At 40.9% G+C, this 13,484-nt stretch overlaps 1 protein-coding gene across 5 annotated transcripts in view; it reads left to right on the top strand.

Annotated features, from left to right (window-relative positions):
* MLLT6 (MLLT6, PHD finger containing) overlaps positions 1-13,484 on the top strand; it is a 165,489-nt gene that overhangs the window by 32,058 nt on the left and 119,947 nt on the right. For all 5 annotated transcript variants that reach the window (XM_070729837.1, XM_070729838.1, XM_070729840.1 and 2 more), the window contains exon 3: positions 11,267-11,321. In XM_070729837.1, the coding sequence (XP_070585938.1) occupies positions 11,267-11,321 (55 nt within the window). The remainder of the gene's footprint in view (positions 1-11,266; positions 11,322-13,484) is intronic.

Raw genomic sequence — 13,484 nt, 5'->3', positions numbered from 1 at the left:
CGCTGCAAGATTACAAATGGAAACTCCCATTATTTGGATTTTGCCCCTTCCCCCAATTATGCACACAAATAAAACCCCATGAAATAAGCTGAATGTTTGCACAATGCTAGCTTCAAAAAAAGGAAAAGAAAATACTCCAGGTGCTAGTGAAAATGTGTATAAATGTTGCTTCAGATTTTTTAAAAAAACCTTTATCAAAAGCATTAGGAAACAAACTCATGGGAACAACTTATAAATTTTAATTTAGAAAAATAATCAGCTAACCAAATAAACAAGGCACTTTCCTGTTTGTTGATAACAGGAACATAATTTCCAAACAAATTTAGTGCAATTAGGGCAGAGGTTTTTAAACTTCTTCAGCAATGAAACATTAATTAAAAATAAATGCAGGAACCCCTGATCCAGCTTCACTGATAGAAAATTAGCTATGTTTGAGAGGTTTTATTTATTTATTTGCCCTTAACCTCTCTTCTAACCAAGATCTGGCTGGGCCATGAGGGGGATGTTCCCCTCTTGGAAATGTGCCCAGACCAGTTTCAAGTTCTGTACCAGCCTCCAGGGAAGGAGTGGAGGAGTGGCAATTATTGTCCAGAATAGTCTTAGTCCTCGCAGGATCGCTACCTAAGAGTATGTTGAATGGGAATCTTTCCTCTTGAGGTTGGACTCAGGGGTTCAGTTGGGTTTGTTGTTGATCTACTTGCCTCCCAGCTGCATTGCAACAACCTTGCCTGTGCTGCTAGAACCGGTAGCCGGGTTGGCAGTGGAGTTGTTGTTATTATTATTATTATTATTATTATTATTATTATTATTTATTGGATTTGTATGCCGCCCCTCTCCGCAGACTCGGGGCGGCTAACAACAGTGGTAAAACAACATGAACAATCCAATTAATAAAAACAACTAAAAAACCCTTATTATAAAAAACCAAACATACACACAAACATACCATGCATAACTTGTAATAGCTTAGGGGGAAAGAATAACTTAACTCCCCCATGCCTGGCGACAAAGATGGGTCTTAAGTAATTTGCGAAAGACAAGGAGGGTGAGTTCCCAGGCTTATGGTGCTTGGGGACTTCAACTTGCCTTCATTTGGCAAATCCTCAGAGGCAGCTTAGGAGTTCATGGCTTCTATTACAACCATGGACCCATTTCAAGTAGTTCAGGGTCCGACTCATGGGGAGTGGGAACACACTGGATCTTGTGTTTCTCTCGGGGCAGTGGAGATAGGATCTGGAATTAAGGGGTATAGATGCTTCACCCTTGTCGTAGTCAGAACATTTCCTGCTGAGACTAAGGCACCACTCCTCCATTGCAGCGAGGTGGAGCCAATTAAGTGGTTCTGCCCCAGATGTCTAATGGACCTTGAAGGGTTCGAGAGGGAACTTGGAGAACTCCTTTGTGGGAAAGGTTTTAGAGAAAGTGGTGGCACTCCAGCTCCTATGGTCATTGGATGAAATGGATTATCTAGACCCTTTTCAATCCGGCTTTAGACCTAGCTACATCACAGAAACTACTTTGGTACCCTCACCATAGCTTGCACGGCTGCATTTTGCACAATTTGTAGTCTCTGAACACTCTTCAAAGCCAGCTCCATGTAGAGAGCATTGCAGTAATAGAATCTAGAGGTGATCAGGGCGTGAGTGACTGTGAGAAGTGACTCCCTATCCAACTGGCACATAAGGTGTACCTGTGTGAACGTCCCTCTCGCCACAGCCGAGAAATGGTCTTCTAAACTCAGCTGTGGATCGAGGAGGACGGCCAAGTTGCAGGCCCTCTCTGGGGGGGGGGGTAAAGACTCCCCCCCAGGGTGATGGATGGACAGTTAGAATTGTCCCTGGGAGGCAAAACCCATAGCCATTCCATCTTGTTGGGGTTGAGTCTGAGCCCATTAATGCCCATCCAGACCCTGACCGCTTCCAGACACCGGCACATTACCTTCATTGCTTCACTAAGTGACACAGGATGGAGATGTATAGCTGAGTGTCATCAGCATACTGATGGTAACTTACCCCATGCCCTCAAATGATCTTACCCAGCGGTTTCATGTGGATATTAAACAGCAGGGGCAAGAGGCGTCGGTCCCCACAAGGGAGGAAACTCGGAATCGACCTCTGACCCCCTGCTAACACCAACCGCGACTGACCACAGAGGTAGGAAGAGAACTACCATAAAACGGTGTCTCCCACTCCCAATCCCTCCAGCCGGCACAGAAGGATACCATGGTTGATGGTATCAAAAGCCACCGAGAGGTCAAGAAGTACCAGGATAGAGGATAAACCCCAATCCCGGGCCCGCCAGAGATCATCCGTCAATTAATTAATTGTTGGTTTTAAATTATTTTAAATTTTAAGGGGCTTTAATGTTGTATCATATGTTTTATTCTTTGGTTTTGAGCCGCCGAGAGTGCCTTTGGAGTTGGGCAGCATGCAAATCTAAATAATAATAATAATAATAATAATAATAATAATAATAATAATAATAATAATAAATGAAATTTCATCAAGTTCTTGCAGAATCCAAGTTTTCTACTATTGAAAAGCCATGCATTATAACATAGGGTTGCAGCAGTGACTTCTGGTTATCAGATTAAATATAAAACAAGCACAGGTAGTCCTTGTTTACTGGCCATAATTGGACCAACGTCAGAGTCACTAAGTGAAACTGATTATACTTATTATTTTATCTCACCTTTTCTCTGCTTTACCAATCTGTAAAGGTTGCAAATGTGGTTACAACATTATGTGTTTATCACCATCGTAAGGGCAAACTGTTGCTAAATGTGGGAGCCACCAATTAAGGATTACCTGTACTATAAATCACTATAGCTTGGTGTGTGTGCATGTATGTGTGTGTGTGTGTGTGTGTGTTTGTATTCCTATTCCTACTATTTTGTAAAAAGCAACATATGTCTAATTCATTATTCATGCTTTAATTCATTTTCTGCTTCCTTCATCTTGTGCTTTCCGCACTAAACAAACTTTACTTAGAAATACGCTTTGAAATGGTTTTTTGTCTCTGTTTTCAGAAATGTTTTTGGCTGGAGGGGTTTTCAGAGAAAGAGCAGAAAAAGAGGGCAGAGTGCATTAGCTCGGACAGTGCAGGCCATAGAGTAACTTTAATCCATTTTTGATAACGCCCATTGAAGCAACAGCCACCTCCATTTTCCAAATCAGCACAATCAAGGTGTATCCTACGCAGTGGTTCTCAACCTTTCTAATTCTGCAACCCCTTAATACAGTTCTTCATGTTGTGGTGACCCGCAACCATAACTCTAGCACCAACAGAGCTTTAAGTTGATTGGCAGGAAGGTCAGAGGGACACCCCCACTGTAAATGCCTGATTAGTTGGATTGTAAAAATATGTTCCAAGGTGCCAGAATAGAAGCTTTATTTCCTAATACCGTGGGAAATTTGTCTTTTCCCATGGTCTTAGGTGGCCTCTCTAAAAGAGTCATTCGACCCCCAAAGGGGTCCCGACCCCCGACCCCCAGTTGAGAACCACTGTAGTTAAGGCAATACCAACTCTTTATTAGTCACAGAGAATCTTGAATTAAATTCAAATACAGTTTTCCTGGAACGATCACCCCACAGCTTCTGTTTTGCTGGCTAAAACAAAGTAACATGTATAAGTAATAATATGGGTCTGAATGCTTAGGGAGATTACTTTTACTTTTGAATGTCTGCAGCTGGATTCCAAATGTCAGAGATCGATAGTTTTCAGATGTTCAAGATAAGTTCAAGATTAGAGATTAACAGAATAACAATCGGGAAGGACCTTGGAAATCTTCTAGACCAACCCCATACTCAAACAGGAAAGCCTATACCATTTCGGATAAATGGTTGCCCAGTCTCTTCATAAAAACCTCTAGTGTTTGAGTAATCATAGCCTTTTGAGCCCAGTCATTGCACTAATTAATTGTTCTAACTGTCAGGAAATTTCTCCTTTGTTCTAGGTTGGTTCTCCCCTTGCTAAATTTTCAACCATCACTTTTTGTTCTGCCTTCAGGTGCTTTGGAGAATAAGTTGACCTCCTCTTCTTTTTTAGCAACCTCTCAAATACAGTGATACCTCATCTTACGAACTTAATTGGTTCCGGGAGGAGGTTTGTAAGGTGAAAAGTTTGTAAGACGAAACAATGTTTCCCATAGGAATCAATGGAAAAGCGATTAATGTGTGCAAGCCCAAAACTCACCCCTTTTGCCAGCCGAAGCCCCCGTTTTTGTGCTGCTGGGATTCCCCTGAGGCTCCCCTCCATGGGAAACCCCACCTCTGGACTTCCGTGTTTTTGTGATGCTGCAGGGGAATCCCAGCAGCGCAAAAACGGGCGCTTCGCTGGCAATGGAAGTCCGGAGGTGGGGTTTCCCAGCAAGGGGAGCCTCAGTGAAATTGCAGCATCGCAAAAACACAGAAGTCCGGAGGTGGGGTTTCAAGGACTTCCGTGTTTTTGCGATGCTGCAATTTCACTGAGGTTCCCCTCACTGGGAAACCCCACCTCCAGACTTCTGTTGCCAGCGAAGCACCCATTTTGCGCTGCTGGGATTCCCTGCTGGGATTGGTTTGGCAGTCATGTGACTGGGTGGGAGTGGCTTGATGGTCAGGAGACTGGGTGGGCATAGCTGGGCAATCATGTGACTGGGTGGGCGTGGCCAACTTGACATCACTCGCGTTAAAGGTTAGGGTTAGGATTAGAGTGCCTGGCCTCTCCTTGCCTCAAAGACATCAACGAAATACAATTTCCCTGTCTATTCATTTACTACTACTGAACATCCAAAATATACAATTTAATCCTACGTTCTTTCTTTTTTGTCTCTCTCTTTCTCCGTTCCTTCCTTCCTTCCCTCCCTTCCTCTTTCTTTCTTTTTCTTTCTTTATCTTTCTCTTGTCTCTCCCTTCCTCTTTTTTCCTTCCTCTTTCTCTTTCTTTCTCTCTTTCTTTGTCTCTTTCTCTTTCTTTCTTCTCTCTCTCTCTCTTTCTCTTTCTTAATACTCTATATAATCCCTAGACTCCACCCAAAACAAATGGATGGCTTCAGATTTTAAAACACCTTTTAAAAAACACAATAATAATAACAACAACAACAATAATAATAATAATAATTATTATTATTATTATTTATTAGATTTGTATGCCGCCCCTCTCCACGACTCGTGGTGGCTCACAACAATAATAAAACAGTGCACAATGAATAAATCTAATATTTAAAAGAAAATATCTAAAACCCATTATTTAAAAAACATACAACACAAGCATACCATAAATAAAACTATATAAGCCTGGGGGAGATGTCTCAATTCCCCCATGGCTGGTGATATAGATGGGTCTTAAGCAATTTACAAAAGACAAGGAGGATGGGGGCAGTTCTGATCTCTGGGGGGAGTTGATTCCAGAGGGCTGGGGCCACCACAAAGAAGGCTCTTCCCCTGGGGCCCGCCAGACGACATTGTTTAGTCGACGGGACCCGGAGAAGGCCTACTTTGTGGGACCTTATCGGCCACTAGGATTCTTGCGGCAGAAGACGGATCCGGAGGTATTCTGGTCCGATGCCATGTAGGGCTTTATAGGTCATTACCAACACTTTGAATTGCGACCAGAAACTGATCAGCAGCCAATGCAGGCCACGGAGTGTTGGAGAGACATGGGTGAACCTAGGTAACCCCACAATAGCTCTCGCAGCCGCATTCTGCACGATCTGAAGTTTCCGAACACTTTTTAAAGGTAGCCCCATGTAGAGAGTGTTGCAGTAGTCGAACCTCGATGTGATGAGGGCATGAGCGACTGTGAGCAATGACTCCCTGTCCAAATAGGGCCACATCTGGTGCACCAGGCGAACCTGTGCGAACGCCCTCATCGCCATAGCCGAAAGATGATGTTCCAATGTTAGCTGTGGACGCCCAAGTTGCGGACCCTCTCCGAGGGGGGCAATAATCCCCCCCCCAGGGTAATGGACGGACAGATAGAATTGTCCTTGGGAGGCAAAACCCACAGCCTAATACTAACTTTATACTAACCTGGTCAGTATCTTCATTTATTTTGACAAATTTATACTTACCAGTAAAATTTAAGCATTTAATGAGCTTCAAGCTAATCCTGTTTTTTAAAATAGTAGATGAGGCGATAACAGTGATATAATAAATTTCTGCAGATGAAAAATTGTCAGTTTGAAATTGCAATAATGGACAGAGTTGACAAAGTATGTTGCTATGTAAATTCCACTGACATTTATTGAAAGGGACACCTTTTTTCTCATTTAGTCTTATGGAAAGTAATCCAATGACTCAGCAGAAGATATTGCATAGCAATAGCAATTAGGCTTATAGCAATTAGGCAATAGCAATTAGGCCCCACAATTTTTGGTTCTAATTTTACCCACCTTGAAAGGATGGAAGACCATGTCAACCTTGAGCTTGGTGAGATATGAACTGCCAAATTGAACTTGTATGTTCTACCCTTTTCTAAGTGGAAGTTTCATATTTTATTGCAAGTCATTCTGATTGTGAAAAAGCGGAATATAAATTATTTTAATAAATAAGGGATGTCCAGTGTTGCGTCTCCATGCTCAAAATCTACCTAGCAGCTAAGAGCTATTTTCCTACTGGCTGGCTGTGGACAGCTCAGCCAATGGGAAAATAACAACCCCATTATTGGCTACCAGTTTTGACAGCCACCATATAAATAGCAGCCTGACAGAGGCTTGCTTGGGCAGGTTACTGCTTTGTCCTGTTGACAGCTGTTCTAAATAAAGGGGTTCCGTTCAAATCACCTTCTCGCCTAAGTTTCTGACCCTGTTGTTCTACCCAAGCTTGAACACCCTGTTATATTGCCAGCACATTTAAAGATGAAATATTTTGTGCTAGTTTCTTTAAAGCACTAATGCAGAGTCAGAAATTATATTAATCCCATCATAGGAAATAATGACAATTATGTTTTAAATATTAATTTGATTAGTGGAAATTGTTTTTCTAGGGGGGAAAAACATCTGGTAGTTCTAAACAAGATACTTGGGGTTTAGATCCTTATTAAGTCTGAAGATTTGTAGGAAAGGAATGCTAAAAATATAATTTATTATCATTATGGAACTATATGTTTAGGATTTATTTTCTGCTAGAAGCAATTAATGGACAATAATGAACTAGTTGCATGTACTCAACACTAATGCAATATTACTGGCAACTTACTGAGAAAGAAAGAGCAATATATCCATAAATATCATTAGCTGTCATTTTTCTCATTTATTGAATAAATTTAACCTTTTTTCAATTCATGCTTAGAACTTGAATAGTTGTGTTGCAGATTTTGAATGAACAGAAAAATAGACAATAGTTCCTCAATTCCCTTCCACCATCAATCAATTACTTATGTATTATCTACCTACAAATTCTGAATACACAACAAGATGGTGTCATCCTTCTTCCACTCCCAGATGATTTGAAATCAATAATCAACTCTTCTTTTTACGGAGCAGGGGTCCCCAACACTGTCCTTTGAACACACCCCATAGGATCATTGCATGCACATCAAAGCAAAATTCTGAGACTTCCCCAAGCCCCTCCCCAGCGTGCAAATTGCCTGCCTGGATGTATGTTTAAATGTCCCACATAACTATATGGAAAATGCCCCAGGTGAAAGGAGAGGAGTATGGGCGAATCAAATGGCAGGAGAGGAGCACAGGTGGAGAGCCATCCAAGTAAGAATGCCCATGTGGGCTCAACTGTGGTGGGAAGCCAGAGAACAAGTAGGAATGTTAAGGCAACCACATTTAATTGTCTCCGCAGCCTTCAGGAGATGTTGGCTAGCGACGTGAGGGGGCTCCCGGCCCAGAAAGCTGCTAGCTAGGCTGTCTTCTTCCACGTGCCCCCGCAGCCTTCCGGAGACACTGGACAGTGGTGGGATGGGGCTGCCAGCCTGGGAGTTTCTAACCGGGCTGCCCTCTTCCCCCACCCTATCCCCGCAGCCTTCAGGAGACAGTGGCTGGCACTGAGAGGGGTACACAAGCCCAGAAAGCTTCTAGCTGGGATGCACTCTCCCCATTCTTCTCCACAGCTTTTGGGAGACACTGGCTAGTGGCAGGACAGGGCCACCTGGAATGTTTCTAGCTGGACTTCCTTCTCCCACCCTCTCCCCCGCAGCCTTTGGGAGATGCTGGCTGGCAATGGGATGGGACTATGGGCCGGGCAGCCCTCCCCCCGCAGTAGGGCTGGGTTCTAACTTACCTCATTGTCAGTTCGCTTCTTCCTATCCTATGCGGGCACGCATCATGAGCGTGCACTTGTGCAATGCCAAAAAAATTATTATTATTTTTTTTAAAGCTGAAAACAAGATGGTGACCGCATACACAGTGCCGGAAACTCAGTTTCTGTGCATGCTCACCAAAACAATTCGTGGTGGTACCCACGAACCGGCCCTGACCAAACCAGGTTGGTGAGGTCATTGTGACATTACCAGCAGGTCGCTACTGGTTCAGGCAAACGGGTGTGAACCGGGAGGAGCCCACCCAAGCTCAAGTCCCTTAATCACCTTTGTTGCTTTCTCTGCGTTCTTTCTAGAGCCTCAAAGTTCTTTTTATATTGTGGCAACCAAACCTGGATGCAATGTTTCAAGTATAGTCTTATACCAAGACATTATTAAATAGTACTAACAAGATGATGATGCTTTTAAGAATTGTAGGAACTCTAATTCCTCACTGTCTTCCAAAAGAATTTGTCTCCATTAAATAAAGTAAACTCAGTTTACTTTAAGAATTGTCTCCTGTCCTTGGTAGTTGGGTAGACTGCAGGGCAACTTCTGCGAAAAGTGGGTAGATTCATGGATAGTTTTTAAGTTTTGTTTAAGTAAGGAGTAGGTGAGCAGGCTGGCAGGCAAAATGCTTCACATTTACTTTCCCCCCTAATAATCTAATAAAAGGAGCATGCATAAGCGTGCCATTGTGCCTTCTGTCCCTATCCTACTGTCCTATTTTCTTCTTTTATCATTACTTACTACTTATGTTATGCTTATATAAACTACAATCCTATACTTGTTTAAATAAGGTAAGTACTTGCATATTTTTTTTTGTCTATATCTGCCTTGGGGGGATATATACCTGTTTACCCTCTTTTAAACTTAAGAGAGCTAGTTTACTGGTTCTCTTTGAAATAAATATTCTAAAACATTTAATCTACTGATGCCTCAATTGATATAATTTTATTGCCTTCCATTTTTACCATATATACTCGAGTATAAGTCGACCCGATTATAAACCGAGGAACCTACTTTTGCCAAAAAACTGGGAAAATTTATTGACTTCAATATAAGTCGAGGGTGGAAAATGCAGTGGCTACTGGTAACTTATAAAAATGGAAGGCAATAAAATTATATCAATTGAGGCATCAGTAGATTAAATGTTTTAGAATATTTATTTCAAAGACAACCGGTAAACTAGCTCTCTTAAGTTTAAAAGAGGGTAAACAGGTATATGTCCCCCCAAGGCAGATATAGACAAAAAAAATGCAAGTACTTACCTCAATCCCCCACTGCTCCCGCTGGTTTGGGTTAGGGTTTGGGTACCTGGCCTCTCCTTGCCTCAAAGAGATACAATTTCCCTATCTATTTGTAAGTAAGAAAAGTAAGTAAGTAAGTAAATAAATAAATAAATCTGGAGCAGAAATGTTTTGAACCAAAGACAGTGGAAGGGTCTTTTCAATTGCAAATTGCAACCTGATATACACTGACCTCTTACTTTAGTTCCTCTCATTTATTTTTATTCAGTTGTCTCTCGAGACTAATGTACATACACTTAATATGTAACAGCTTGCCTCCAGAAGTTGTGAATGCTGCAACACTGAAAGTTTTTAAGAAGATGTTGGATAACCATTTGTCTGAAATGGTGTAGGGCAGTGATGGCACAGGTGCCACAGGTGGTACATAGAGCCATATCTGCTGGCATTTGAGCCGTTACCCTAGCTCAGCTCAAATGGGCATGTGCATGCCGGCCAGCTGATTTTTGGCTTGCCCAGAGGCTATGGGAAGACATTTTCAGCTTCCAAAGAGTCTCTGGGGGAATGGGGGAGGGAATCTTTGCCCTTGCCAGGCTCCAGAGAAGGGAAATGGGCAGGTCTCCAGATGGCCTCGGGGGGGGGGACCATTTTCCCTGTTCCAGGCATTGAATTATGGGTGTGGGCATTCTCACACGCATGAAAGCACATCCATAGGCACTTTCGGCACCCAAGGAAAAAAAGGTTCGCCATCACTGGTGTAAGGTTTCCTGCCTAAGCAGCGGGTTGGATTAGAAGATCCCTTCCAACTCTGTTATTCTCTCCTCTCCTCTCCTATCGTATCCTATCCTAATTCTACTCTATTCTACTCTATCTTCTCTACTCTATTCTACTCTATCTTCTTCTCTACTCTATTCTACTCTACTCTCTTCTATCCTTGTGTGAAATAGACCTAACTTCCCAAATCCAATTCCTCAATTTATTCCTCTCATTTATTGGTTGGCCCTTCTTCCAGGCTGGTTAGGGCTTATCTAAACCTGATACTTTTCCTCTTAAATTCTTTTTTCTTTTGGGATAAGGAATCAGTATATGCGAAGGACTATCCAATGTGGCTAAGATCAAGGATAAGGCAGAGGTCCTCATAGGTGGCTGGGGAATTCTGGGAGTTGAAATCCTCAAGTCTTTAAAGTTGCCAAGTTAACAAGGGAATAGGGAATAGAAATTGTGGAACAACAATTTGAGGAGTAAATTTATTTGCCTTACATTGATCATTGCTCAATTAATGCTGGTCCATTGTGTTAAAACTGAATCAAATTAAAACACTGCAGAATTAGCAAAATAAGATCATGTTTGGGTTTAGATAATTTGCATGAGTTTTTTTAGGGGCACATTGTGATGCAATTAAGGAATAGAGTATGGTTAAAAGCAAAAAAGTATCCATAACCTTCCTAGTTGAAGATCGACCTATAACAGTGCTGAAAACAATATTTTTTTTCCAAGCAAGATGTTATTCATATTTCTTTATTTTAAAATCTATTTGATTTCTAGTTTTTATAATACATTTAAATGTAAATTTCCAGCAAATTTTCTCTAAAATGTATGATTTAAAATATATTTTCATCCAGTTTTCTCATGTTTATAGAACTAAGTGCTGCCTCGAAGAACTTTGGGTGTTCTTCTATCGGATCAAGAATAATGAGAATTATACTGTAACTTTCTGGAACCCTGAAAGTACGTTATCACTCCTAACCTTGGATCTTTTTGTGTGTTTTTTTGTTTTGTTTTAATGTACAGAGATGTGAGCTATGTCCTCATAAAGATGGAGCACTGAAGCGGACTGATAGTGGAGGTGAGCTTACTTTTGAAGATACCATTTCTTCAGATACCATTTCTCAATCTAACAAAGAATATTTGGTTTTTACGTCTTTTCCTTCTGCCACATATCAGAAGGACCAGGGCATATGAATTTAAAATCAAGATCAAAACGGTAGCACAGTGATAAGAGCTATTTGTCTGTGAAATGGATGGTTGAATAAATTAGATTACTATAAGTAAAGGCAAACAAAAAAAAAAGCAAAATAATTAAAATTTAGCATAACAATGTCATTATTAAGAGACATATCATGATTGGATTTCAATCAACTGATGTCCTTCAGAATAGTTCTGCTTTTTAGATTTCTGAAACTCATAGGCAAAGTTAATCTCCAGTTCTGAAAGGCAAAGATTTTCCAAAGGGCAAATGTAGTTCCTGAAAAACATTTCTCACTCTATCCCCAATTTCCCAAGCCCTCAGCATATCCACATAGGACACAACATTAACACAGATACAGTCTTGAAGTTGACTATCCTGCAGGTACCTGAAAATCAAATTATTTTTGGTCAAAAATTTGAATTTGTACCTGGAGGCCTTTTGGCAGCCAGTGCAGTACCTGTAACAAAGGTTTTATGTTTGGTGCAGCAATTATTCCAAATGCTTGCCAACTCTATTAATATTAAGTGACAATACTGAAAATTCCTTGCTCCATCCCCAGAACATAAGGAGTTATGTCTCACTTGATCACCATTAAAAATAATGAGTATACTTTTGGTTCACTCAATGCCATTTTTTTCAGGAAGTTTTTAGATTAATCAAGGCTCTTAGAACTGTGAACAAATCAAACTTGGAAGCATGAGAAAGAAATTATGGAATCTTTGAGAGAGGTTTTTCCGCCAAGGCAGCATTTTAGGACCCACACTCTTTATACTTTACATAAATGACCTTTGCGATCATACAGTATTAGAAGCAACTGCGTTCTCTTTGCTGATGATGTAAAACTATTCAACACCACCGACAATGCTGCTGCCCTACAAAGAGACCTTGCCTTTTGTGTCACAATGGCCAAACAATGGGCAACTCCAAATATCAACCAACAAACGCTCTGTCTTACACATTGGCAAAAAAAAAATAAAAAATCAGAATATCAAATACAAGCTGGGTGGATACAACCACGTAGATGACTCTCACTATCAATGATCTTGGAGTACTCATCTCAAATGATCTAAGTGCCAGAACTCACTGTAACAGCATTGTCAAAAAGGCATTCAGAGTTCTTAACCTAATCTTGAGAAGCGTCTTCTCCGGTAATATTGTACTGCAAACTAAGGAATACAAAACCTTTGCTAAACCAATTCTCGAATACAGCTCATCTGCCTGGAACCCTTACTGTATATGGGACATTAATACAATTGAAGAAATCCAGAGGTATTTCACAAGAAGAGTACTCCACTTCTCTGCTTACAACAGAATACCTTATGCCACCAGGTTTGAAATTTTGGGATTAGAAAATTTAGAATTACGCCGCCTTTGGTCGGACTTAAGTGTAATACACAAAATTATCTGCTGCAACGTCCTGCCTGTCAACGATTATTTCAGTTTCAACTCAGATAATACAGGAGTACACAATATATACAAATTTAAGGTAAACCGCTCCAAACCCGATTGCAGAAAATACAACTTCAGCAACAGAGTGGTCAATGCCTGGAATGCACTACCTGATTCTGTGGTTACTTCCACAAAGCCCCATAACTTTAACCTTAGACTGTATACTGTGACCTCACCCCATTCCTAAGAGGTCTGTAAGGGACGTGCATAAGTGCACCAATGTGTCTACCGTCCCTGTCCTATTGTCCCCATTTATTCGTATCCTTATCCTGTATTCATAATCACGTTTATGCTTATATCTGTTATCTTATATATGTTTGACGAAAAAATAAAAAAAATAAAAAATAGAATCAAAGTTGTCATTTTTACTGTGACAATAAATCTTGTGTATTACCAAAAAAGGATGTCAATCTTTCATTCAGATTTTTGTATCACCTGATCAATTACTTGTTAAGTGCTGGAACATTCAGGCATCCACAATAGCATAGAATTACAATGTTATACAGTGGAACCCCGACATAAGAGCTGCTCTACTTAAGAGCAACTCGAGATAAGAGCTGGGAGGGGAGAGATATTTTTGTTCTACTTACA

The sequence above is a fragment of the Erythrolamprus reginae genome, chromosome Z, assembly GCF_031021105.1.
Source record: "Erythrolamprus reginae isolate rEryReg1 chromosome Z, rEryReg1.hap1, whole genome shotgun sequence".
Classification (NCBI taxonomy): Eukaryota; Metazoa; Chordata; class Lepidosauria; order Squamata; family Dipsadidae; genus Erythrolamprus; species Erythrolamprus reginae.
This window is presented reverse-complemented; position numbering and strand designations above follow the sequence as displayed.